We start from the raw sequence: 24,345 nt of genomic DNA on the forward strand, positions 1-24,345 counted from the left end.
GGAATATATCATCAGAGCTTTTATTGTGTCAGATCTGTGGGAAGGACATACTCAGCAGTTAATACTAGTTTGGGGTGATTGTCAAATGTACCAAATTCCTGGGAACGTGTTGAACAGAAGCTTGTGGCTGGTGAGATGGAGAAAAAACAAAGCTTTCTGGAGACCTGATTTGAGACTGAAATGACCTAAGGCCCATTAGTTTCTACTTGAAGTGCCTGGTGGGCTTTCGCCTGCCTGACTTACCAAAAACTTGACAGCAAAGTGCAAAGCAAGAAACCTGTTTGGGTTTTTTTGTTTGTTTTTTAGAAAAAAAAAAAAGCCCCACAGCCCCATGGCCCAGGAGCTATGGATCTTGGCCAGGTTTTTTTGGAAAGACCTTAGATACAGCAGTGATGAGAATGAATTAAGCATCTAAATTTAATAGAATTGGCAAAAAGAAAGTGGGAATGTCACAGGAGTAGAAACAATGGAAATTATATCCACCTAGCCTAGTAAGGAGAAGATGGGGAGAGGCAAGTTGTTTAGAGTTTCAAAAAAAAAAAAAAAAAAAAAAAAAAAAAAAAAAAAAAAATCACTTTTACCAGTGAAAGTTTCTAAAGGGCTATGGGTCATCACAGCTGGGGAGGCATATGCAAGGCCTTTCACACTTATTACTATAGGCCTTTGCTAAGTTGAGTGAAGGGATCTGGAAGTGTTCTTGCAAGCAGCTTTGCTGGTGGATCACATGGAAGATAGTTTCTCACTGAGAGTGGTTACTTCTCATCAATGGCTAAGCTACTGGGGTATGTATTTCTTCACACCTGTAGGAAGTATCTGCCAGAGCCTGCTACTCATACCCAGAGAGTTGCTCAGACAGACAGTTTATGGGGGTGCCACCTGAGTGTTCCCAGCTTTGGCTGAGAGTCTTGCATCTTAGCTGAGATAGGTGAGGGAATCCTAGAATATAGGGCTGGAAGAGAACTTGACATCCTGTAGTACTCCTCATTATCCCGAGGCCAGAGGCAGATACATCTGAACTAGTCTTGATCTGTATTTTCCTGTTTTCAAAAGCATCCAGTGTTGAGAGAGACTTCCTTTCCTAGGCAGATCGGCACAGCTTGTCTGGATGCAGACACAATAAGGAATATATAATTGATTTGCTCTTATGAAAGCCTTGACAATTTTGCCAGTCAAAATGGAGATTAGAGGGTACACCTGAAGGAATAGCTTGCCAGCCTTTGCTTTGGATTTGACTATGATGTCTTGCAAATCAGAAGTTTTGACTTCAGCCCTTCTCTGTCCATTAGGGAAAAGATGTCACCCTAAGAGCACTCAGTGAAGACTATGCTGTTGAACTAAATAAATTAAAATCTGAGAACCAGCAATTGCGGAAGGATCTAGCAGAGGCCAGAGCAAAACTGGAGCTCACTCGGCAGGTCTGCCAGGATGAACTCGAGGGCACTGCTCAGCAGGTGCAAGATGAAGAGCCTGAGGCCAGGGTTGTGCAGTGCAAGTGAGTGTTACTTGACCCCAAGGATGCTGCTTCCTTATTATGAAGGAGAACAGAAGGTGTGGAGATGTGTGGGTTTTTAATGATGTGCTTTATGTATAGTATCTATCTCCAGCACACAGTAGTATGGGAGAACACAAGGACTGTTTTGGAGTCTGCCTTCATGCTTTAAGTAGTGCAATAGCTTTTAGTCCCAGCTGGTTTGCGTTTTGCAAAGCCAGCTAGTATTTGGCTGTCTTTTGACTGTCTTTGCCTTTTTCTTTGATTGAGAAGTAGTATGTGCTTTTTTTGGTGAAGGGATTAAATTTGGCCCAGGTGGCTGTGCTCCTTTCTTTTGCAGTACTAGGATGTGCCGACTGTAGTTTTTGGTATCTACAATAGCAGAAGAGTGAGAGAATTCCCTAGAGACTGGATGTGCATCTGGAAGTCCTATGGGAATAAGAGCTGGTTTGGATTGCCAGGGCTATTAGTAACTTGTATGTTATTTGTTATCTCTGTGGAAGTTTTTGCTAAAGTTCAGCTGCTAAGAGGCAAACTGTCAAACATGTTCAAACCTGCCTTCCAGGACAACTTGGGAAGCACAGCACAAACACGATGAAAAAGCAGAGAGAATATATCACAAGCCTGACGGGACTGTTCAGCATCATCAAGGGGAGCCCCAGAGATGGGCGGCTGCTGAAATAGGAACTGTGACCCCTGAGATGGGTGAGCTACCCACCCAGACCACCAGGAAGAACTCCATGGAGTCACTTGCTTTGGGTGCCTTGCTGGGAACGGATTCTTTGCTCCATGTGCTGGATGGAAACAAAGATTTTGCAGATGAAGCATCTAAGCAGTCCATCTCAAATCATCAGAGAGAATCTGTGCCTTTGGTAAGCAGTATAGAAGCTGGTTGCTATTCAACAGCTGAAGATATAGCTGGGGTTTCATCTGGCAAAAGGAGCCAGATTTTTGAACGTATGATCTGGCTGCATGGTGTGTATGATTCTGTAGGCATATATCAAACATTAAACAGGGAGGAAAAAACCACTGCTGGATGCTTAATACTTGCACAATGGGAGCCATGTGGTTGTTCTTCAGAACTCTCTGGGAAAGGGCTTTGTGTTTGATATAATTGCTAAGCTAATTTCAGAAGCTCATGGGTCTCTCCACACTGGTGCTGTACATCATTGTGTACTGTGACCTGCTTATGTCAGTTCAGAATTCTGCTTCAGCTTTTGGCTTGGGTTGGTGGTGGAGGCTCAAAGTGGATGTAGAGTGCTGAGTATTTCAACGTACATTTTCTGGGTGAGTCTGAAAGCTGGTGCTGCACATCTATGTTCACTGTAATGCACAGGGTGAGTTTGACCCCTCTGAATGGGACTGCACACTGAACTTAAAGCCACTTATGCTAGCTGATGGGAAAACCTGAAATCAGTGCTTAACTGCACAAGGGGAGGCTATTATTTTTCCTAGTCGCTGATCATACCTTTTTAGTAGAGGGCAGTGTTGGCACCTTCTCTGTACTTTTACCTCAGCTCAGTTGCTGGAGGACTTGCCCAAGATACAGGAAACTTAGACTCAATCACTTCTTCCTTTGGTGTTTAAGACCATATATCCTAGTACTGACTGTAATGACCAGGGTGTAGACTGTCTTGAGCAGGGGAGGGAATGGAAGAGGGACACTGAGAGCAGTTGTCATACCCTGGGCCAGACAGGGCTGTTCAGAGAGGGGAGAACCCTGAGTACTGGTCCTTGCTCCAGATATGTTGCCTCTTTTCTCTTCTGGTTGTGTGTTGTTAGCAGTGACAACAGCTATTTTTATTTTGTGGGGAGCCCAGAGAAGAGTCTCTAAGGCTGATGCACAGATAAATGGAGGCTTGTCAAGTTTGTAGATCTTGACACGGTTTACTACCAAGAATAGATCTTGATTGTTTCAAGACTAAAGTAGCTTGTGGGCATGTCCAAAAAACAAATGTTTGGAGCTTAGGGAACTGTAATATTCTAAGTGGAAACTCTTCAGATTGCAGGATTGGAACTGAAGTGCAAACAGTTCCACTTCAGGGTCTGAGAAGCTCTAGGGCTTGATGCTTAGTAGAAAAGAATGTGCTGCTTTTTGTTCTGAAAGGTAGAAATAAGGTTTCTAAGGAAATGCAAGTATTTCTCCTGGTGTTGACTGGGACTCCCTGCTCATGGTTAGGCTCTAGTGTCTTTAAATCAGTTCCTTTAACATTAAGAGAGGAATATTCTCATCAGTAGGCAACAGTGGGGTGGGAGAGATTTGCTTGTTATCTGCAGCCTTTTTTCTGCTTCCTTTTGTTCCTGCCTGTTGATAAAAGAGCAGAAAACCATGAGACTCCAGGATTTGGAAATAACCAGTTACATTCTCTTGCCAAGACATTGAGGCAAGTTTTTTGTAATGGAAAGCTGCCCCTTAGTAATTTTTTAATTCAGCTGCCAGCCCCTGTGCAGGAAGCTTCTCTTCATCAACTCGTAAATTAAGCCTAGTTTACAATGTTATTTTTGTAAGTTAAGAACTTGTGGGTAAGTGATGTGAGTAGCAGGAATAGTTCTTGACTGTAAAGGAAAGAATCTGGGGTATTTTATTAACCATTGCTAGCTGATCTGAAGTGGTGTTCAGTGAGCTGTGATGGGAGTTTGGTGTGTACTTCCCCTGTAGGATTGTACCAGGAACCCATTACTTCAGGGAAGAAGAGGAGATATATAAAAGAAAGCAGAGATATCCCCAGTGCCGGTCCAGTCTTGGCAGTTCTTTCTCTTCCCTGGAACCCATATTCTGAGATGATACTGCTCACTGATATTTTTATGAAGACAAGGAGCAGGATGTAGACCTTAAGTGTGAGGATGCACTAACACACCCAGGACAAAACCCTTGGTATTTTGTAGTGGCCTTTTCTGGAGTTATGCTATGATTGCACATGCCATGTCATTCCCTCTCATTATTTGAAGTGGAGGGGCTCGTAACTGAAGTGAAACTGCAGTTCCCCTAAGTAAACAGTCAATTCCTATTGATACCTCTGGGGTCAGGGTTCCACCTGTGAAGTGCAACGGTTATGTAGGCACATGGAGAGCTTATTTCTGTTCAGCTGTAGACCCGCAGTGCCTTAAAGAGGGGAGCTACTGGAATGGAAAAGTTGTGTGTGCTGAGGTACTGATTTTACTCCCTGCAGTATTGGCAGAGGCTTGGGAGGCTTTCACTGTTCATTGGAGACTGTTGGGAGGGTCATTTACCTATGATACAAGCATGAGACTTGAGTGCTTAGTCTGCCCAATAAGATAGAAATGACACAAGGGCCCTTTAGAAGCATATTTAGTTGCGTGGTTTGAGGATCAGTAGTGTTTCTGGCTGAAGCTCGGAATGAAAGAATACCTGATATCCCTTTGTTTCCCTTTAGTGCCCACTGTCTACAGCTTCAGTTGGATCAATAGCTGCAAGATACCTGGAAGAAGAAGAACTGAGATCCCAGCACATCCTGGAGTGCCTAAATGCTCACATTGAGGAACTGAAAAAAGAGAGTGAAAAGATAGTGAGACAATTTGGACACCAGGAGTAATGTTTCTTACTGAATTTGAATGCTGGTTTATTCACGGCGTTCCAAACTGTGAGGAGTAGCCTATAAACCAATTGCCATTGGAGCTTGAGTGAGAGGCTGTTTCTCCCACTTTGGGCTGAATCAGCAGGATGGATATTGAGGAAAGGAAACTCCTCCCTAACATGTTTGATCTGAGGGAGGGTGTTACACCACAAACACTTTAGTCAGCTTGCTGTGGGTCAGAAAGCTGCATCAGAGGTATGTGTTTGTGCACTCGCTCACAAAGAAATGATGGTGTTTCTTAGAAGCAAACCGTTTGCTAGTTTTAATGTAAAGTTTTTAAAGTATATTTTATACATGTAAAAGCATTGAAATAAAACAGAATGGAAAACCACCTAATTTCTTGTTCATACAAATATACAGAGTAAATATTTTGTGGCTTATCTTGCCTGCTCATCAGGAACTTTGATCAACACCTTTTCCATTCTTTCCCTCCCAGAGTAGCTGTGTTCTTCAAGGAACATGGAATACAATTCCTCTTTCCTTTAGGCTACCTATATTTTCTCCAGTTAATTTCCCCTTAGTGGAATTTCTTAATATTTACTGGTTCTTGCAACTTTTGCCCTTTACTGTTTTTGTAGTATCTGTTGTCTTTATCTTGCCTTGCACATTGCTTGAAGTACTGCAAAATAGCTGAGGAATGAATGGCTGACTTCTGATTGTGGTCACAGCTTTTACAAAAGAAGGGAGAGTAGTTGGAACTGGAAATTAAATTGAATGGGAGGAGAACCCACAAACAAGTGAGATTCATCTGTACAGCAGGTGTTATTGCAGCTGCTATGTGAGCTGGTATCAGCCTGTTTTGAATCTAGGCAGTCTCGGACGCTGTCCAGTCACGTTGAACTGCTGCATTAAAATACATCTGTGACCTGTTTTGAGGAATATATTCAGTCCTTCCTCAAGGAAAGTAAGTTGTTAATGAGTGAACAGAACCTGTTTCCTATGGGCTTGCCTTTCTTCCAGGGGCACTCTGCAGTTCTGTGACTGAGCCTTTGCAACCTAGGGATGGAGACATCCCTTGTCCATGTCTGTAAGTTTCCTGTTCCTTTCCATCAGCTTCACCTTGTCTTAAAGCAGCTTAATGCTGTCAAGAAACAGGAATTCAAAAGCAACATATGCATGCAAAACCCAACCGTCGGGTCAGGCAGATGAGTTCAGCAAAGGTGATGCCTGTCTGCAGACTGCAGCCTCTTCATCATGCCATAAAATGGGACTGCAGTTGGTCAAGCAATTCTGCATTCCAGAGTTCAAAGACACTTGAATCAACAAGTCCTTTTATTTTGGCTTTCTTCTGGAGTTCTTTGAACAAGGATAAAACCTTCAAATCCATTCTGGATTCTCATTGTGCTGTCTTTGTAATGAGGTGTAGAACTGCCCACAACTGGGGATAAACTATGGTCGTGCATTTTGCACATAGTTGGCACTGGCCTCGGTTCCTGTTCAGAGCTGTCCACAGGTAAGCATTTTTGGAGCATCCACCTTAATTATCCAGATCTCAAGTAAGGACTTGTTGGTCATGGGGCATTTTGACAAAAAATGAACAGCAAAATAGAACAAACTTTTCCTCTTCCTGGATCAACCCATAGATCCACTGAGAGTGTGGTGTGCCAGAAGTCTTAGGGATTCCTCGTGGCCTTCAGCGGTCACAGCAATACCATTTTTTAAGTGATACCTTACAAACCATATTCTATTTCCTGAAGATCTGTTAAGTAAGTTACTGAGTGTTGCATCATGCACTAAGTGTTTTCAGAAGTTCAGAAGACATTTTGGCTCATTAGTGATGTTTGCTTCCGTATCACTTTCCTTTAGAGATACTTGGCAGTTCATGTTGGCAGAAGTGAAGAGTGAAACTGAAGATGATCCATTTGTTCAATTAGCAGCTATAATCCTGCAGTTTTTATCAATTTCTAATGCATGTAATAAGCAGCTTCATTCATGGAGTAGGCTGTAAAAATTTGATCTAAAGTGATCTAAAGAGTAAAATTTGCAACAGGGGAACTGCTGAATTACTTCTCTGTGCTGGTGTACGTGCTCTTTCCCACCTTCTCTCTTTGCAGATACACAGTGCCACAGACTCATGTGTCTGCTGTTTCTGGAGTTGCTGCGCATGGTCAACAGGAGAGGAGGACAGAGGTTGAGCAAGGCAGTATGATGAGTTGAACGGTTTCCTGCTCTCACTGCATTGCTCATTTTTAAGCCTGTGCCTTTCTCACAGCCAGCACGGAAATACCAGAGCATCTGATTGTATACTAACCATATTCATTCCGTGGGTGAGGAAGCTAGCTGGTGAGTAGATGGAAGTGCAGAGATAGGCTTGCCAGAGATAAAATCTTGTTCTACACATTCTTAATTTACCTTCACTGAGAAACAAGATGTTTGCAAAACTGAGTGATCTGAATTCATAGTGCTAAGTAATTGCACCTCTTGTTGGTGTAGGGATTACAAAAACTGTTCAGTCCTAAGGCCTGCCAAGGGAGAACTCTGACTGAAATGGGAGAGCTGGTAGTCGTGAGATAACTGAGAAGTCTGTTCCAGAGACGTTCTCCTGGTGTTAGGGTCTTGGCTGTGCTGAAGAATGTGCATTTTTTATGAGGGAGGAGAAGACGACTTGTTTATCCTGGAGGGAGATGTCATAGCAAGTACAGACTTTGGAGGTGCTTTTTATCTGGGGCTGCAGGGTTTCTCAGGCATTCTTCTCTGCCTTTGCAGTGTCAAACATCCCTTGGAATAATCACCTGGCCCTGGAAACTTTATAATTAATGAAGCTAGAAGAGGGTTTTTTTGTGTCTTTGAACTCATGCCTTCGATAGCACTAAAGAATTTCTTACACATTTGCAGCGCTGAGCCAGATGTTTGTTTTCGGTTTGAAACAAAAATGTGGAAATTTATTTGCAGTACTTCTGTTTGTACCAGCCTAGCATCTCAAAAGGGGGAAGTTGTTGCAGGCTCTGTCTGTGTGCTACACGTGTTCTTCTGTGGATGTGACAGTGCTTTGGGTCATGCTTTACTTTGAGGAGTTAAATGAGTGTCTGGGCCTGTATACATGTGTATAATTGCAGGTGCCTGGGTTTTTTGGTATTGTGTAGGGGGAGGAGGGAATACTCCCTGAGACCTTGCTAGGTGGGGGGCAACAGTGTATAAACTGTCCTCTCCCTTGGGATTATTCCCCCCGTCCCCCCTCCCCCCCGCCCTGCCATCTTGAGATGGAAATAGAGCATGTGGGTTTAGAGAGAAACCTTGTGAAATGGAGTCTCTGAGATGAGAAGCAGTGACCACATTCATACTGGTGTTGCCCTGTGGAGAGGCTTTACCATGGCCGCCCACTACTTGTGCCTGTTTGTATACGTGTAAGTGAAGGTTGCATGAAGGGTGTATGTAGTTTGGTATCCTTGACCCCTTATGTGAAAAAAGTAGTTTTCTTTAGTTCCTGAGCTCTCTGGGATGCCCCCTTATCCTCCAATTGTAAGAAGTGACATATTTGACTGGATCTGCTTGACCTGTAAAATGAAAGCTACTGAAATGTGACCTCCTTGATCTGAAAAATGGGATCTAAGAAAAAAGAATTCTTCTGCTAGGCACCAAAGTAAACCAGAGCTGTCTGTGCTTACAGACAAGGCTTGCTTTTACCTTCAAGGTCCTAGGCAATCAAAAAATCTCCAAGTCTTTCTTGCATCTGCATCTGTACTGTTCAGTATGTGTTGCTGTCCAGGGAGCAGATGCCTGCTGGGCTACAAGGCTTGTTAGTGTTCCTGCAGGGAGGAGCTGCTGCTGCCAATGTTTGAAAGCAAAGACACTCACCTGTTTTGGGGAGGACTTAAAACCTACTTTTATGTGATGTATGGAGCCTCCTTGTCTCTGAGTACAAAAAGACCCCAAAGCATTGCTGTACTCCTGACATCCTAGAGTAGACTTCATTAGCTTATGTGTTGTGTTTATACTTGCAACTTGTGTCTGCAGTAGCCTGGATCCTCACTGAGACTTCTGCTACTTGAATACAGCTCCAGGTACCCTGCACACTCACTCAACTTGCTAAAAATGAGGACTCAAACCCGGTTGCTGGGGTAGAGGGAGTAACGTAGGAGGGATCAGAGGCAGTAAGCCTGCTGCAGATGGGCAGCCCTTCACTATCGGGTGTAACTTCTGCCATCTAGTTGCTGAGGAGGAGGAGAATGTAGGAATAACCCACGTATTTTGTGTGGAAAATACAGCAGCTTTGTGAACAGGAATTCATATTGCTTGATCAATGAAATACAATGCAAAAACATAACAGGTTTATTTTAAATTCAAGCTCAAACATAATATCTCTCGGGTCATGCTAACATGGACATCTGAATCATTTATGAAAATTTTGCTTGACCTTATGATGTGTATTTGTGGTGAGATTCAATAGAAGACCACCTTTGCCTTGTGCATGTAGGGGTTTTCCAGGAGTACAGCACCAAATAGTTTTTTACATGATAATGATGTCACTCAGGCTGCTATTCCACATAACCCCTTAAGTTTTTTAGTTGCATTATTGCACACACAAATGGAGTAAGGAGTGATTTTTGAGAACTTTATTCTCCATTTTACTGTAGTTTTAGTTACAGAAACACCTGTATCCTTGAGATATGATTACAATGCTAATATTGCAGAAAAATGTTTACAGTTCAAATACTCTAATATAAAAATGTAAAAATGATTTTGTTTATTGTATTTAAGAGTCAGTGTAAAAAGTAATTTCGCAGTATCACTTAAATTTGTAAGACAATGAAGTGCACAAGAAAACTTCATGTTGTAGCTTCTTGCTAATACTTCTCTCTCCTGGGATGTATTTTGCAACTTCACTAAAGATATACAGAAACTCAGTTTAAGTTTCCTGAAGTTCCTCGTGTCCAATATTGCCGCTCAAAACCAGGGTGTAGTGGATTCTTCTTGGAGTAGCCATTGTAAGACTTTTCTTATGGTCCATAACTTTGAAACCAGCAATCGCTGCTGGCACAGAATGACCTATGGCCTGACAGTCAGTTGTTTTCTTCAAAATGTTTGTCTGGACAGTATTACTGAAATGTTGGTGAGGGTTTAATTTAATTTCTTCCACTGCTGCTCCCCTCTTAACAGGATTTTCTGCTTCTTTGAGCCCAAGGTCTTGCAAAAGCCTGCAAGTGTTGTCCTGCATTCATTGAAAGAACAGATTTGATCAAGAGAATGAGTGATCTCCTAAAGCTGTATTGGTTTTGGGCACGTTGGAAAGGTTGGTTCATGCAGGTGAGTGAAAGAACAAGGAGGGGATGTTATTGGGTCTCAACTTCGTATTTCAGGACGTGTGAGTAAAAGCTGTGGTTAGCGTTCTCGTGCACCATCACAAATACCTCTCTGCATCCTGAAGTGTTGCAGGTTCCCTCCCAGTAGCCTCTGCTCTGGGTGAGAGGGTAAGTGTTCTCAGCTTGAACTAGCACCTTTGCTATCCCGTGCATTTTGAGTTTAAACTGAACATTGCGATTTGCTGGCAGCAAGCCGGAGAGCGGCTCCAGTATTTCATAGTCTTCCACCCACTTGCTGTAACTCTGAGGGAAAGCTGGCCACTTCACTTCAGTGTTGAGGCAAGTGATGAGGTAGTTGAAGATGTAGTCGTAATTGCCAGGATCTGACTTCTTCTTGGCATAGATTTTCAGAACAAAGTTCCCTGCGTGGGGGAGATGGATCTTCAACTCAATTTGGTTCCCACGATGGATTTGCATGATGTGCCGCCTTATCATATCCTCTGTCAGGCTGCTGTTATCGGAGTGCAGGGAGGCTAAGATGCTTATGTCTTTGCCCAGGGTGAAGGTGACAGAACAGCGCCCATCGTTGGTGTGAATGATGGGGTCGGGGTGTGATGGCCTCAGGAACCCTTGCCGCTCTGTGAACCAGCTTGGTCCAACAGGCTGATGGAGGTCCTTTGGGAAACGCATGGCCTTGTCCACAGACTTGCACTCTACGACATACTCTAACACGCAGTTGTAGACATCTTCTGAGGCTTTGGAGGGCTTGGCAAAGATCTGCAGCTTGTGACTCCCTGTCTTCTGTGGGTAGATATCCAGCTTCATTCCGTGTTTTTTCAAAGTCATTAAGCCATATTCATCTGTTCCCTTCAGCTTAAACGTAAATAATGTGGCAGAACGGCAATCCACTGATACAGAGGCTTTTCCATTTACTATGAAATACAAAAGAAAAACTGCGTAGGAGTTTCAGTACATTTTTTGCATGTACACCCTGTTCTGGGAAGACTAATCTGTCCCAATAAATTGCTGCGTCTGTAATAGTAAAATAAAGAGCTGCAATTGACAGGTCATAGCTTGTCAGCTGTCTGCTTAGACCAGTGTCCCTCAAAAAGAATGAAGTGAAGAGTGGCCTTTGTTTTGGAGATGTGCATTTATCCTATTTTGAGACACACTGAAATGGAGGTGTGGTCCTATAGAATATGAAAGCCTGTGCGAAATATAACTGAAAGTACCTTCAGCCCATGTGCTCGAGAAGGGCTTAATTAGATGTGATTAGACCTGATGGCTAGTCCAGTAGCTGTTCCAAGAAGCTTCAGAGAAAAGTGTAGGAACCCTCCAGTACACAGATATGAGATAATTTACCTCCATATGAGCTTGTTTCCAAACAGCTTGAAGATAAAATTAAGTCCTAAAATGTTGTTGCCTTTAAGTTTTAACTCTGTGTTTGTTCTTGGCATTCATAAATTAGTTATCTAGTTAAATTCCTGCAGCTCTTTTAAAATCCGAGGAAGGTGATCTTAAATGTGGGCCCTGTAGTTCAGTGGTGTTACCTGAATAGTTTTATGTTAAAAGAGCTGCTGGACTTACGCAGGTTGCTCAGTATTGCATAAAGAAGTGCCTGTTTATGCGTTTTTCAGTAATTCAAACTTTTGGAACATCATAAAAGGTTTTAATCTCATTTTCAAGCCAGAGTAACTAATATATAATAGCAGTACTTCTAATTTTGCACTGCTGATGCTGGCTGATAGAGTAACTCAGCAGCTAACTGAGGCTTTCTTTTAGACCCAGAGGCTGCTAGAATTTTTCACAGCTTGAACAGAAAAAGAAAAAAGACAGAAAAAAGAAAGAAAGACGACCCTCCTCTGCCCCCAAGAGCTTTGAGTACGCTCTGCTTGCCAGAACCAAGCTGGAAATAAAATGCACTACATGCATGACAGTGTATGGTGGATGCGGGCTTGCATAAGGAAAGATGCTCTGCAGCTTCCCCTCTGTGGGGTGTTACCTGTTTGGATGACAGCTGTCTCCGGGTGTGCGGTCAGTAGGCCCAACATGTAAAAATTACTGTTGTGCAGCATGTTGTTCTCAAAATCTTTCAGCGTCAGGGTTGGTTTAAGAAGCTGCCAGTTACTGTTATCTGGGAAGTGATTGTTAATGAACAGAGCCGGGTGAGTCAGAAAATAAAACTCATTGTACCTGGAAGAAAAAGGAAGAGATTAAAGGAAAATGAGTAATTACAAACAGTTAATTCTTCCCCTGCACAGTGGTGGTGGTTTCAGCAGGAGGAAGTCACAGTGTTTTGGATTCCCGAGAAACTGATGTCGGTGCGTTTGAAATTCTCCAGGCAGAGAAGGAACCTGAGCTTTGGACTTCTATTTCCAGGGCACATGCTGAGCTTTTGGATAAAACCAGGGTATTTGCACTACCCCCTGCAACCATGGGCTCCTGAAGAAAGAGGGAGGCACTGCTTGTTGTTTGAAAGTGTGGAGGCACCCTCTCTCAGGCAGCCAGAAGCTATGAATCAAGTGCCACGTTGTGTTGCATAAACTGGATATGTGATAAGCAAAACAAGTTCACATTTAGCAGTTATATAGCTTGCTGCTCAGGGCTGCTGCCTTCCTACAGGTATGTACTCCATCCCTTGTATAGGCGGCCCAGATAACCTTGCTCAAGGCTTTGGGTCTTGCTGTGGGACCTAGAATTTGTCACTGTTTGGTGTGGCAAACCCATCAGCTTTCCTTCTGCCTTTGTGGTAGGTTTATGTATTAACATAGAGGATAGTTCTTTACCTGAAGGTGAATTTGGTGAAAGAATCATCGACAGCACCACTTCCCCAGGTGCTGTCGAGCAAATGCCACCTTCCATCAAGGTAGACAGCGTTCCAGGCATGGTCAGAGTCCCCTGTAAAGGTCTGCCCCATCTTGTACCCATACCCCTTGGAGTATCCCGACAGCTTCATGCACTGGATTCCTGCAATACTAAAAGGAAACAATAAGATGCAGCAGGAGGCTTCTGTTTTAAACCTGTCAGCATACTTTTGTGGAAGGACAAAAGGAGGAGCTAAGTCTGCAGAACTTCAGTCCTGTAGTCAAGTGGACCAGCTCCATCAGCTCCTCAGGTGCCTCCTTGCAGCTGAGTCCCAGGGGAGTTACGGGTTTTAAATGTCTGAGTGTGCAAGAGTACTTCTCTTTGAAAACTCCAACTTCTGACCCTGGTGACAGACTATTGTGCTAAATGCCTAGGTTATTGCATTTTTTAATTCTTTGGGAAGCTTGCTGTTAGCTGGGGTGCTGTATTTTTTTTGGCAGGGGGATCTCTGCACTTTGTGCAGCTTTCCGCTAACTGCCTTCCTGTACCAGCCTGTCAGCCTGTACATCTAGAGACAGGCAAGTTCTCCCCTTTGACCACTGACATCACGTAGAGACTATTTTTCTGGGCTGTGCTAGTGAATGGTTTCATATGGGGTGGGCATGCAAAAGTAACCCAAGGTAATGATGCCTGCAGTGTTGGATAGGGGCTGTTTTTTCTTGTGGTCTTTGCACAGGGACTTGGAGAGAGCATCCCACTGGAGGAAGGGGCTTTTCTCTTCCAGTTTTTGCATATTGCCTCTCTTTTTGTCTAATGTACCATCAATTCAATGTTGTTAGAGGAGGATGACAAAGCTGAAGTGTGCTTAATTGCTCTCTGTCTTGTTACTCAGTGGAATCCCTTTGATGCTGTCCACAATTAGCCCATGTAATTATGAGTTAAGTGTGTCTGTTCATGCTTGTGTTCTCTCTGTGATGGTAAGCCTGGTGTTTGACACCAGTTAAGATATCTTAGACCTCACGGGATTGTGGATGCTGATTTAGTTTCCTTAAAGAGTGGGCTTGTGCTTGCCCAGGGTACGAATTATTAAATAGTCTCTTTTTAAAAAACTAATGAATACCTGTGTTGATGTGTAAATAAGATTTAAGTAAGCACTGTGTTAATAAGCTCTCTGCTGTTGATAGCAATGGATTCTAACATTGGCATCTTATTTCAGCATTAATCTAAGATTGCTTCACTTAGAGGACTGTCTTTTGTATAGGATGGTATTGACATTTTTCTTCTTCATTGAAAAGTACGTTAAATGGAACAACTACCTTAAGTAATAAACTGTGCATGCTTCAAGAGCAAGATTGTCTGCATAATGTGGGTTTAACTCAGAAGAAAAGTGATATTTATTGGGAAGATAATTAGCACTGTTGTTAAGAAGTCGCGGTCTGATAACAGATACTGGCTGGTAATTGGCAGTGCAGTAGTGCTTATAGGGAGGACTGCTTTTTTCACGGAGATGATGCTGGTTTAAAGGGAAGGTGGTCACTTCAGCTTCTCATACAGACTTACTAAACTCAAACCTGGACATCTTTGTGTTAATTATTTGATACGTTTTCTTTAAGAGTATCAAATTAAATTCTTACATTCTTTCTTAAAGTCTTTAAGAAAGAGTATCAGAAATAAAATCACAACTGGAAAGGGCTGATTGAGACCCAGCTGGAAGCTTACGTTGGGTAGCCTGCAGAAAGAAGACAAAGTTAGACAGAAAGGAGAAATGTGGCAGTACCCCATCCCTGCTAAAGATGGCTAGCAAAGAAGAGAAGGGAGCATGGAAGCCAGCTCTTGTTTAGTGTGGGCTGTTACGCAGCAATAGTGAGGCACTGCCTGTCGCACGAGGTATTCAAAACGAACGTGGCAAGCCTGGAAGGAATGCCATTGAGAAACCTGGTGTCACAGGTGGTCTGTAAAGTCTTTGCCAGCCCGCAGTTGCCTGTGAGCCAAATTCTCATGTGGAACTGGGCAGTAAATCTGGAGCAACTCCACTGACAAGACTGGCAAGAGCTTGGATTTACATGATGTAACTGAGACTAGGTGCTGGCCCGGGAACTTTAAGGAAGGTTTGATCCTAGAAGTTTCAAAGGGGCCTAACAGGAGCTAAGTACCAAATTCCTACTAATTTAATGGGGATTGGCATCTAATCCTTCTAGGCTTCTCTAGACACTCTTGTTAGCTGGGATATTTAGAGAGAACATTAAGGGACAAGTTCCACCCTTCGTTCTCTCTGTGCTCTCACTTACAGTGAATGCTAGCAAAGCAGCAGGAAAAGTTTGTGCTCAGCTGTGTTAAAAGTTCCAAAAAAAAAGGTCAGAGCATTTAAACAGTGGTCTCTCTAATAATGGACAGACAAAAAACCAGGCCACAACATCCTGTAAAAGAGCAATCCTGTACTAGTGAAAAGAGTGATTGTGTCTTTGTTCTTGTGTAAATGACTTTATACAGTTAAATTAACCATGCAGAGAGAAGATTGAGAAGATCTCCAGAAATGCTTGAAGTGGCAATGTGATGGTAGAAGATGACCTAAATGCAAGGTGGACTGGAAAAACTGAATTAAGAAAGAGTTGGCAACATCTGCTTGGTGCAGCAAGGAGGTTAAAAGCTAAATTGCTTTTCTGCTTCAAAACGAGTAGGAGATAATCTGGATCTTGCTACAGGTGCTAGTGGAATTCAATGGCACCTTCTTCACTTTGATTTCAGGTTGACTTTGATGATTTCATCTAAAAAAGAAGCAAACCTGGCTCCTCCAGAGGGAGACAGAATGGTTTATACTTGTGGTAGGTAGTGTACACTCCTGTACCTGAAAAGAGGGAAAGCTACTGACTGTAGAAAACAGGAAAAGCAAAAGGATGTGAAACCTGGATTATTTGCAGTCTAGTTATGAATAAGGAGCAGCTAAGTGGTCAGATCCACTGATCTGGAGTGTGGTCAGCTTTGCTCCCAAAGGTCGTGCTGAAACCTCTTAAGTGCAAATACTTGTTTTGCCTCATTGTTAATTCTGGTAAGTGAGTTTCTCCCTGAGTCCAGACTGCTAGGTTTTGCCCTAAATTGAATTAATGAATTTACACTCCCTGATGCACTCGGCCATGCTACCTCCTCAAGTTTGGTTCTCAGCTGAGAAGCCAATTCTTGATAAATGCTGCTAAAATATTGGTCAGAAGCCTGTGTTTACATTCATCGCTATTATTCCTGATGTTTGGAAACTGATGTTTTGTGGCTAGCTTTCCACTATCCGTGCCCACCTTTCCTCTGTGACAGGAGTCTCAGCTAATGGGAAGAAGTCTGGCTGCCAAAGCTGTGGTCGGAGGTGAGAGTGTTGTGTCTGCAACAGGAACTCTTCTCTCTGCTGGCACTGGGACAAGTAGGACTCAATCAGTGTCAGCTGTTGACTTCAGCAGGACCTTTGGAGGAACTCCTGGTGACTGGCAAATTGCGTTGTTTGTTAAAGTTGCCTCAACAGGAGCTAGGAAAAAAAGGCACGTTAAAAGACCTTTTTTTTCCTCCCAAACTTGGCTCTGAAAAACCTTCATATAAGACAACTGCTCTTTGCCTCTTGCCTTTATGCTTAGACTCAGCATAAGACTTGAACAGTGCACAAGAAGAAGGGATGAGGAGATCCCCTTGCAAGGAAGGGGTGTTCTCTTTGGTTATAGTTTTTCAGGAGAGGAGCTAAACATTTAGCTAATATTTGACAAAAGTAATAGGCTGGATGACTGGGAGGTTTCTTGAATCACAAAATGAATAATCAACCTGGAACTGAGAAATTAGGAGTAAATCAACAGAGCCTTTAAATAGGAAAAGATATCCTTGGAAAGATTAATGTTTTTAATGAACTAAACATATGCTTTTTAATGAACAGATGCAAATTTCCCCCACTTATAACTGCTAATAACTGTTCCATAAGATGCAGTTATAAATTCTTACTTCATCATCCTATTTCTTTATTTTACTCTTTAGAAAGCAAGATCTAATATTGCAAGATATGTTATTGGTTTGAAGCATTCACCACTTTAACATCTGGCACAGTGTTTTTTTTTTTAATCTGTCCTTCTCCCTGTAGATTTTGTTTGTTTCATGGTTAAAACCTTCCCAAATCTTTTTGGATGGTGTGGAAAGCCAACTGTTACTTACACATGCCAATTAATAACTGGTCTTTAATTTTTTTCCAAAGCTGTCTTGTAAGTGGAAGGTGCTCCCTGGGAGAGCCACCTTGCAAGCCTGCACTCTTAGGAAAGTACACCATTGCTTTCTGACACTAGGAGGCCCTTCCAATCTTGTGTCCCTGTGTCGTCAGGTCCAGTTTTCTCCTCTTGGGCAACCCTTCCACATAGGGCTGGTCCCAAACTTGCCAGGCACCTTCATTGCCTTCACTACTCCACTAAACCAAATTATTGCATGCAGCTATGAGAGGTGAGATGCTGCTCCTTGCTGTGGTGTGTGAGGGTTGCCTTGCACAAGGCCATCTCCTTTCTTTCCTGGGTTGGAGAAACGTGAGGGAGAAGGGATTTGTGCTGCATTCATATGCAAGGCACCTGTGCTCCCTGCCAAGGAAGGGGCTGTCTTTTCTCTGAAATGGCTGTGTGATTGTAAAGTCCTGCTTTGTGGTGGAAATCTGACTCATTTATGCAACTAATCCCCAGTGAAGTCAACAAGGTTTTGTAGGCAGGAGAATGGATTTTAGTCATTAAATGCTGACATGGCTATAAAATGGGAATTGCAGTACTGGCCTCAACGGTGATGCACCTTGAGATTGACTGCAGAAAACGGTGCGGTAAGTGTGAGGCAGTGTCCCTGTGGTGCTTCTGTAGTGGAGGGGAGAGGGCATCTCCAGAAGGTTTTGGGAAAGCACCTTCTGGGAGTGTGCCTACCTCTTGCATGGGAGCATGTTGGAGACAACACTCCTTGTTTAAGTCTTGCGATGCTTTTAACCTTCACATACAGATACTCAAAGGAAAAACCTGGCTTCTTCTAACCAAATTAGCTCTGTGTTTTCATCTGCCATTATGTTAATGCAATGCGAAGCTCAGCAGATGGCACAAAGCAAATTATGCTGGGGAGGGGAGGGTGGAGGAGGTGGAGGAGGAAGCAAAATTGACCTTTCTAGGACTTGCTGTTTTTCCACAGCATGGTTTGAAAGCTAAAGTTCCACGTCCTGCTTAAAGTCACATCAGTCAATGCAAAGGCAGACAGAATAGGCACAGAGATGACAATGAATGTTAACTCTCCCTGGCATTGAATGTTTCTGAGCTTAATTTACCTGCACATTTGTTCAAAGAGCCCAGCGTATCCCTCACAAATGCTCTTCCCCGTCTGAAGCACATCTATGGGTTTGCTCGACAGCTGGCTTTTGTTATGGTAGCCCACTATGTCGTATTCTGTGGGAAGGAACACAGACAAAAGTTCATCCAAAAGCCTGAGGCAATGGGGTCGACGGGCAGCAGGAGCAACGCTTGGATTGCTTTTCATCTCTGTGAGCGCAAGCAAAGAGAAACGAGCCGTGGCACGTGCTGCGCAAGGATGTCGTGGACAGCTGGTGGGGGGAAAGGGACAAGGTCTGTCTCTCATCCCTGTTTATTCTAAGCCTGGGCTGGGATTCAGCAGCTGAATCCAAATGGGAGGAAAACTCTGCTTTTTTAGAGAAAGTGAGCCTCCCCAGGGGCTGCCGTCATGCGGGGGGATCTACGATCTCAAGAGTGCCCAGTAAAAAACAGAAAGCTCTGCATGTGAAGGAGTCAGACTCATGTTACTGTCAAAGGAAAACATTGAGCTTTTTGCACTCTTTACAAGCAATTTGTATTAAAAATACTTGGAAAGTAGCTTGTTGGGAAATACCTGAAATGATTTGTTGCAAGTGAGTCGTATTAATACCTGGAAGCGTAGGAAATCTTAATTTGTTTGAATGAATGCAGAAAAGCAGCACAGCAGGGTTCCTTCAGACAGAGCTTGAGGAACTGGTCTGGGAAGGTTAATTCAATACTGACCAACCTTGGTCATGTCCATAACCTCTTTCTTAAAATATGAACATATTATTCTGACAAAGCTCTAAGGAATGCTGCATCAGCTGATTCATCCTCCCTTTAATGCTGTGGAAGAGGAAAAAAAGCTGGCAACACGCTGTATTTGTGCTTTGATGAAATGCTGCAACTGCTTGTCTTTTATCTAAGGGGCTCAGCCGACGGCTGCCTCGGGGTTGGCTGGTGGGGCTGTAGGGAAAGCCTGGCTTTTTCCACCTGGGCTGTTCACTGGGCCACCAGCAAAACTGCAGAGCACTTTGAGAGGTATGGAGAGCTAGCTGGCTGCATGTGGCTCTGTATTTATGCTAGAAATGATAGATAAAATAATTTCTTTTAGTGCTGCACAGAGGTAGCAGTCCATTGCAGGCAGGGAGTTGAATTGAGTAGGAAGAGATATCCAGGGAGCAGTGCTCTCACTTAAAATCCAAACAAGGAAGTAGTTTATATTATCCATGCCCTTCCAGGATGGATACATGGCATTTTTGTGAGCCGATTTAAATTCCTAGCACTGTGTTTATTTCCCATGCATGTAAATAGGGGTCAGTCTCTGCAGGAAGGAAGGAGAACCAGGGCTAAGATGGTGTAAAAAAAAATCTTGTGGGGAGATCACAGCATACCTGTCGGGGATCAGAGACATCCCATGAATGTGTGTTAAGGTAAATGGACCGACTCAAACCAGACTGGCCATCCCAAGCAGGATCTGGCCCAGGCAGTGGCAGGCAGAAATGAGTTAATAGTGTAAAGACTGAATGATCAGCAGCCGACGGGTGCTCGGCGCTGGGATGAGTCAAATGCTCGGTTTCAGGAAATGCAGTGAAATCAGCAGTCTGCATATTTAAGGGCAAGATTAAAGCTGCTTGGGATTGACCTAACTATGCTAACTGTGCAGTTGCTGGCCAAGCTCTGCTGATCTCAGTGGGTGTGAGATTAGGCCAGTGCTTCCCAAATTGCTCTTCTGCTCTCGGTCAGCTGGCCTGTTCAGCCAGTGAACCGTACCGCACCAGAGCCCATCAGGATGTGTAAGAGGTGAGGGAAAGAACAGCTGCACTTCTCCCCCTCTTCCCCCCAAGAGTTAATGGGAAAGAAACCCTTTTGCATATGTCTTGCAAAATGTGATCATGTTGCACATCCAGTTTCCCCCCACCAAGGAGCTTGGGGTGGCAAGAAGTCTTTTGTCCCTTCTGATGTGCCAGACTGGAGAGGCTACAAATGCTGCCTCCTCCTCCTTCTTTGTCCTCTTTGCATCTCTTGGTTATTTCTGAAACTGCAGTGTTGCTTGCGTTGGGGTTGGGTAGGAAGGGGCAGGGGAAACTGGGTGATTGCAGCTCTTGTGAAGGTTGAGAGGGTGCACATACAGGCAGGAACGGTGATCATGCAGGTGCCAGTGTGTTTTATGAAAGCTGTTCTCTCTGATGTGCTGTGCTGACATGGCTGATGGACATGTCAACAGGAGGAACGCAGTTAGGTACCAGCTAGAAACTGGAGTATGGGATGTATCCACAAAACACAGGGGCAAAGCTGGCAGCAAAACAGCCAAGAGACTGTCAGAGGCGAGAGGGCACCTCACCCAGGACGGGCTGTGCTCGGTGCTGCGCTGTCCCGGCTGCTCCTTGCAAGGGGTGGTCTGCTGCCCAAAGAGGAGCTGCAGAAGCGGCTGTGATGACACTGAGCTGGACAAGGCAGCTTGATGGTTCCTGGTGGTACCTCCCGGAGCAAAGGCACCAGCATGCAGAGTGCACTGGGAAGGGCTGCGTGGGGGTTGAGGGCATTCAGGACAGTGGTGGAGGTGAAACTTCTAGTGGCATTGGATGGCTCTGTATGTGGCGACCAAGCTGCCAGTGCTTGGCAGCCTGGCTTTGTGCTCCGGCTGCTTACATGATAGAGACTTGTATGGTTACACCTTCAAATGAGTCAGGTAGGAGTTAGAGATTCCTCATGTGGAAAGGAATCATTTACACAGAAACCTTGTAGGGCCTGGCAGTGCTAGGAGAGGGACTGTGGAAACAGAGATGCTGAGATGACCTCTGAATACATTTCTGGATAAATACACCCAGAAAGCCTTCCTCCTACCCACCATTTGCAGCTAACCCACAAGGTGTACAGAGTAGACTGCAACGGCAGTGTAACAGGGGTGACAGCAACAGCCTTATCTTCTAAATTGAAGATCTCAACCTACCTATGTGATGGCATATCCACATCCATATGGCTCGGACTTTTTCCAGATCGGTCCGGGCTTGTTTAAGCAGGGCTTTAACGAGTTCCTCCACGCTGTTCTTGACGTTTACCTGTTTGTGAGGAGGAAGCGTTGCAAGATCGTGGTGAAGCAATTGCTATGGTAGATCTTCCTTCCTCCCCACTGCCTTGCTCTTCTAAAGCTAGCTTCACCTGCCAGGAGACTGCTCTAACCTGAGCTTCATTAAAAATAGAAATACAAAGCTGTAGTTCCATGTTTTGAGCAAGTATTTTTGGTCATATTTTCCCTCCTAGAGTGGGATCTCTGTTGCTGATGTTTGCAGGGAAATGGTTTTTCACTTATTTGGGAGATTTTGCGGCACTTGGCCCGATAGCTCAGACTAAGCTGGTGTTAGTGCTGGTAGCTAGGTTTCAAGGAACGTCCCCACAGGGGAGCTGGGAGGAGGACAGAGGCAAAAGCAAGACTTACTTTTAATGCGTAGGCATCCAGCTTCTCAAATTGCTGCAGATCTACTGGCATGGATTTCAAAGAGGATTTGTCCCATGGATATACTGGGAAGAAATGAGTTGTCATTGTCTCAGATAGGGAGGGGGTATTTTTCCTGGCTGTACGCTTGAACGAGGGGACACTGCAGAGCTCCTGCCCAACCCGTGGAGGCATCCATCAGCGGGTGCTTAGGGAGCAGAGGACACGAGGGCACTTGCAGAAGGTCCCTGCCAGCTGCATGGAAAACAGGAGCCATCCTGTCTAGTCTGATATAATTTGGGCAATGCTGGAGTGGGAGGTGCCCCTGTGTCTTTGGCACTGTATAACAGCATAGAAAATCCCAGGATATTATATGGAGATGCATGAGATATAATGCAGAAGTATCAGGGAAAATCTGTACTGTGGAAGCCCTGGCAAAAACATTTTAAAAAAAAAAAAAAACCAACAAAGAGCTGGATTTTTCCAGTAGTTTTGCTGAAAGCGATGACTGTTTTGCATGGTAAAGGGCCATGATTCTGCACAAATTCAAGCACATGAGAAATGTAACATTGGGAGCAGTTGGACCGCAACTGGTGTGCCTACCCCACTGCATCTTTGCAGGCTGTAGGCTCCTGGTTCTAGTCGGTGTGAACGAAGGGTTAATAACTTGCCCTAATTAATCAGATAACTTATTTTTTAAGAGTCTCCATATAAGCTGACACTGTTCTCTCTCATCAGTGAGCCACCCGAGTGATGCAGCTATAGCTCGGTGCACAGACGTATCAGGTGGATGTCTCCCCTGGACCACTGTCTGCTCAGTCCTCCCTTCTCTTCTGAGCTGGTGAGAGGAAAATTGAGCTCTATAGCAATCTCTCCCCCTGTCATGTGCTGTCAAAGGCATTCAGGACTAAAGAGATTCTTCTAGCTATCTCTGTAGGATTGTTATTTCTCTGGAAAAAGGGATTTAAAAGAGATCACAAAGTGAAAATGCTGTTGTGTGACTCCTGAGCGCTGGGAGAGGTGAATGAATGGTGCCATAGGGCTGCTGTTTGCCTGGAGAGAGGTGACAAGAAGTAAATTGCCTTGGGCTGTGTGTGGGGGCACAGAGGCTTTGGCTGGTTGCGTACTGCTTTATTCGTGACCCTTGCTAAGTAAGCAGGACACCCCTCTGCTGTCTGCTTAGCAAGTACTGGTGGGAGTGGGATACACAAGAGGCTCTGAGAACATCTTATCCTAGCTGAGAAGTCGGCAGTGCTTCTGAAATCTATATTCATCACCTGCTCCCTCTCCATCTCCCCAAATGGGGCTCTGGCCCCTTTGCTGCCAGCTCCAGCCCACTGGGGATGTGGCCAGAAGGTCTATTCCTGACTTGCAAAGGTGTTTTTTTAACATGACCCCTGCTTTTCTTGGAAACCTCTGCCCTAGGGAGGGGTTATGGGGCATCCTGCGTCCCCGTGAAGGTGCAGCCTGCTAGGTGGGATGCAGGTGCATCCCCATGCTGGGCAGGCACCTGTCTGCCAAAATCAGCGTGTAGGCACATGGCATCTGTTTCTTAAACAGGCTTGTTTGTTTATCTCAGTTTTCCCTGTTAAGGGCTATTATGCTGACCTAAAGAGAGATAAAGCAGATTTACGTGTTTAAAGGTTTCCACTCTCTACAGCTCTGAAAATTACTTTTTGCTTTTTGGGAACGGGATGGTTTTTTTAGGATTGGTTATCAGTTTTTCGTCTTTGTCAGGTTAAAGCTGCAGATGCGGGATCCGCAGTTAGGAAGTGTGCATCATGCCTGTTTCCAGAGTAGCCTTCCTCAGGTGTGGAGCCTTGGGAAGGTCTCAGGCACATGTGATGTTCCCAAAGCCATCCCCATCTGCCGCCCCGATGAACAGGGAGCTGGGAAGCCAAAGGCTACTTGTGGTAATAGAAATGAAATCCCTTGTCCATGCACTTCAGTCTAGGCTTGCAGCAGGGGAAGCCCTGCTTATAGGACTTGATGGGCTTCTATCTGGGGCTGCCGCGCGTTGTGCCCCACCATGCCACTGGCGTGGGGTGAGGGGACCACTGATAGTTACCATGCAAGTCTTTTCCTTCTGGTGGCCGTGGGGCTTCAGTCCTCTGGAAACCTAGCAAAGAGGAGAAGGGAGTGTGAGGCGAGCAGTTGTTGGCAGGAGAAAAAAGACAGACAGAAATAAGTGATTCTGGGGAACAAGACTGGGTGGAAAAAGCTGAAATTCAGGCTTTTCTTTGCCTGTTCTCTTGCATTCGGACATGGATGTCAGCACCCTGTGGAGCGTGGGTGCCAAGGGGAGAGGGATGAAGCAAGCTGCCTGGACCGCGGTGCGCTCTGCATCCCCTCCCCACCACCCTATGGCTCTGCAGAGGCTGCATTCCCCAGCAGTCAGGCATCTCTTGTTCCAGCCTGAGGGCTGGGGACATCAAACCCCTGCCCACCACCTGGCCAACCCCCCCCCCCCCCCCCCCCCCCAGCGGAGAGGGGGGGG

The 24,345-nt window shown here is 44.6% G+C and overlaps 2 protein-coding genes across 7 annotated transcripts in view; one reads left to right on the top strand and one right to left on the bottom strand.

Annotated features, from left to right (window-relative positions):
- The window catches only part of CEP63 (centrosomal protein 63kDa), a 43,134-nt gene extending 37,883 nt beyond the window's left edge, over positions 1-5,251 (top strand). For 4 of the 6 annotated variants that reach the window (XM_010561163.1, XM_010561159.1, XM_010561160.1 and 1 more), the window contains 3 exons: positions 1,287-1,492; positions 2,055-2,464; positions 4,885-5,062. In XM_010561163.1, the coding sequence (XP_010559465.1) occupies positions 1,287-1,492; positions 2,055-2,464; positions 4,885-4,988 (720 nt within the window). In that variant the 3' untranslated portion in view covers positions 4,989-5,062. Of the gene's footprint in view, positions 1-1,286; positions 1,493-2,054; positions 2,465-4,884 lie in introns of all 6 variants that reach the window. The other 2 variants (XM_010561161.1, XM_010561162.1) reach the window with 1 other exon arrangement.
- Positions 5,252-10,355: 5,104 nt separating this feature from the next.
- KY (kyphoscoliosis peptidase) overlaps positions 10,356-24,345 on the bottom strand; it is a 20,327-nt gene continuing 6,337 nt past the window's right edge. Inside the window, exons 6-12 of the mRNA XM_010561169.1 lie at positions 23,917-23,967; positions 21,852-21,934; positions 21,366-21,474; positions 18,433-18,550; positions 13,112-13,300; positions 12,328-12,518; positions 10,356-11,257 (exon numbers count right to left, since the gene is read on the bottom strand). Coding sequence (XP_010559471.1) covers positions 10,356-11,257; positions 12,328-12,518; positions 13,112-13,300; positions 18,433-18,550; positions 21,366-21,474; positions 21,852-21,934; positions 23,917-23,967 — 1,643 coding nt within the window. The remainder of the gene's footprint in view (positions 11,258-12,327; positions 12,519-13,111; positions 13,301-18,432; positions 18,551-21,365; positions 21,475-21,851; positions 21,935-23,916; positions 23,968-24,345) is intronic.

Source organism: Haliaeetus leucocephalus, unplaced genomic scaffold, assembly GCF_000737465.1.
Source record: "Haliaeetus leucocephalus isolate CR32 unplaced genomic scaffold, Haliaeetus_leucocephalus-4.0 Scaffold143, whole genome shotgun sequence".
Taxonomy (NCBI): Eukaryota; Metazoa; Chordata; class Aves; order Accipitriformes; family Accipitridae; genus Haliaeetus; species Haliaeetus leucocephalus.